General features: G+C 49.2%; 1 protein-coding gene across 1 annotated transcript in view; it reads left to right on the top strand.

The window, feature by feature from the left end:
* HMCN2 (hemicentin 2) overlaps positions 1-2741 on the top strand; it is a 177385-nt gene that overhangs the window by 76101 nt on the left and 98543 nt on the right. Inside the window, exons 25-26 of the mRNA XM_027869654.1 lie at positions 156-419; positions 1250-1336. Of these exons, the coding sequence (XP_027725455.1) occupies positions 156-419; positions 1250-1336 (351 nt within the window). The remainder of the gene's footprint in view (positions 1-155; positions 420-1249; positions 1337-2741) is intronic.

Raw genomic sequence — 2741 nt, 5'->3', positions numbered from 1 at the left:
TGTGTGTGTGTGTGTGTGTGTGTGTGTGTGTGTGTGTGTGTGTGTGTGTGTGTGTGTGTATGTATTATTGCTGTTTAAGTTAGGGAGACCTCTGTCCAGAGCCGTTTGCCTTATCTCACCTTCTCCATCTGGACACCCAGCTGCTTCCCTCTTAGTCCCCCCTCAGATCCAGCCGGGTCCCCCACTACTGAAGGTGCTAGTAGGCGAGAGCCTAGACTTGACCTGTGTAGCCACGGGAGAACCAGAGCCTCAGATACGCTGGTCCAAAGATGCCATCACCTTGCCAGAGAAGAACCGGGTGGGCCCTGTTGGCTTGATCCACTTCGAGTCTGTGCAGGTCTCAGATGCTGGGATCTACCACTGTGTGGCCGCAAACGGGGCTGGAGAGGATGCTCGGCAGATGGAGCTGGAGGTGCTGGGTGAGTACTGTGAGAGGCAGCAGCATGTACACAACTGAGAATTTATAAGAATTCTGGGACTCAGCCTATTCTCTCCTAGTTAGACTTTTCTCTCAGAGTAGGAGGCAGTAGAAAACAGTAGAAAGAGTGACTATCCTAGAGGCAGAGGACATACATTCAGATCCTATTTCTTATGCTTCTAGTCTTCCTCCATGACCTTGGACAAGCCCCTTAACCTCAGTTTCCTTACCTGAAAAAACAAGGGGGCTGGACTAGCCCTCTGGGGCTCCTTTCAGTTTTAGGTCTATGAGCCTGTGATCTTCAGCCTGTCCCAGGAACAGTCTGTGCCTATTTCCCTGATACCTCGTGGTGGATGGCTCATGGAGGACACAGATTTCAATGGTTCTTAAGCAGCCAGGGTCCCATCTAGTCAGATTCCTTGCCTAGGCCTGGGCCAGGAGCACTGTGGGGATTTGTGGGTGGTGACAGGCATACATGTGTACTACTTCCATTCTATTCCTGCTTCTCCTGTCCCAATTACACTAACGAGAGTGGCATGGCTTCCTCCCCACCTTCCACCCGAACCTATTTCTGGCCATAGGCCAGTAGAAGAAGCGGGAGGAAGTGTCCCACAAGTTGGGGATTCAAGATCTGTTCTTCTGGCCCAGCATGTGCTATGTCTGAGGACAGGTGGGGATGGGTGACTGCAGTTCCACCCCCTTCTCTGTGTAGCTCCCCAAGGGCTAGGATGACTCACCATCCCAATTCCAACAGAGAGAGCAGGGCAAGGGAGTTTGAAAGCTAAGGTGAGGCTACGGAATGAAACTATGGTCATGTCTCTCTTATGGCAGAACCACCACGCTTGGAAGCCAAGGGTACTGAAGCTCTTTTGGAGAAAGTGGTGGGAGAGAATGCCAGCCTTCCCTGCCCAGCGACAGGTGAGACTTCCCTGGCAAGGAGGCAGGGGATAAGAAGTGAGGACAAAGCCTCATCAGCTTCTAGCCCCTGCCACCTCATTGTGTGTAACTTTGGGCGAGTCATTTCCCTTCCCTTGGGCCTTGGTTTCCTCTATTTGTAAAGTAAGAGGTTTAAACTAGATTGTTCAGACCCCTTCCAGACAGTTTCTGGGGTCTCTGTACCCCGTCTTAGGTGAGGTGAAAGGTTTAAGGCCTTATCTTATCACCTTATTAGTGTCTTGGGAAAAGAGGATTCTGGTGAGAGGTGTCTGTCAAATGTTGGTGCGGGAGAGGGGGAGAGAAGGAGGAGGAAAGGGAGAAAAGACTGTTTTTTTCTCCAGCTATCTTTTTTTAGGGTATCCCCAGGCATGTGCTGGTAGATGTTTAACAAACAGCTCTCTGAAAAGCACATCTCACTTTTGAAGTTTAATCTGCATTATTAACATTTTCTCCATCACTTTCCAAAGTCTAAACAATCAACAAAACAACAAATCAAGCCCTGATTTGTAGCATTTGCTGGATTTCTAAGATACAAACGTTCACATGGAAAATTTAGCAATCTTGGAGCTGTCTTTAGCATACCCCTGGTTCTCCCCATCCCCAAGGCAATGGGAAATGTGGAAAGAGCACTGGTTTTGGAGTCAGAAGACCTGGTTTTGACTTTCCAGCTCTGCTACTTGTTGAATCTGGGTCACCTTGGGCAAGTCATGTCCTTTCTCTGTGCCTCAGTTTCCTTATGTGTAAATTGAGAGAGGTGGATTGAGTGACCTCTAACGCCCCTTCTAACCCTAGCTGTAGGATCGTGTCATCCTGTTATCTAAGGTCTGTCCCCAGCAGCTTCAAATTCTCCAGGTGCCCTATTTGCAAAAACAAACAAAAAACCCCCCCAAAACCCTTGCTCACAGCGCCACCTTGTGGTCCATGGTAGCACTATTTCAAGATGCTCTTGTTCTGGTATGTGAGGACACCGCAGGGCTGGTTTCCAGGACTCTTTCATTCTTTTCAGCACCTCTGTTCAGACGCTCTGGGTTGTCCTGCCTAGTGGTAGTCATCACACCCTGGGGATCTTTTCCTCCTGTCCCCTAATAAAAGCTCCTATTTATAAGGCACCAAGTGGGTGCTCAGTTAATATGGACTGACTGATAGGAAGCAGTTGTGGTGTGGTAGAAACTGCTGGGTTGGAAGTCAGGAGATCTGGACTGAAGTCCCTAGCTTTGCCACTTAACAGGCAATGTGGTGTCGAGCACCTGATCTGGAATCAGAAGGCCTAGGTTTGAACCCTGGCTTTGCTACTTATTAGCTGCACATCTTTGGGCAAATGACTCTGGGACTCGATTTGCCCATCCTTAAAATGGGTTGGGGGAGGTAGCTAGTAGGTAGTGGGAAG

Source organism: Vombatus ursinus, unplaced genomic scaffold (genome assembly GCF_900497805.2).
Source record: "Vombatus ursinus unplaced genomic scaffold, bare-nosed wombat genome assembly UNPS02014793.1, whole genome shotgun sequence".
NCBI lineage: Eukaryota > Metazoa > Chordata > Mammalia > Diprotodontia > Vombatidae > Vombatus > Vombatus ursinus.
The sequence above is the reverse complement of the archived record's forward strand: the minus strand, read 5'-3'. Positions and strand labels throughout refer to the sequence as shown.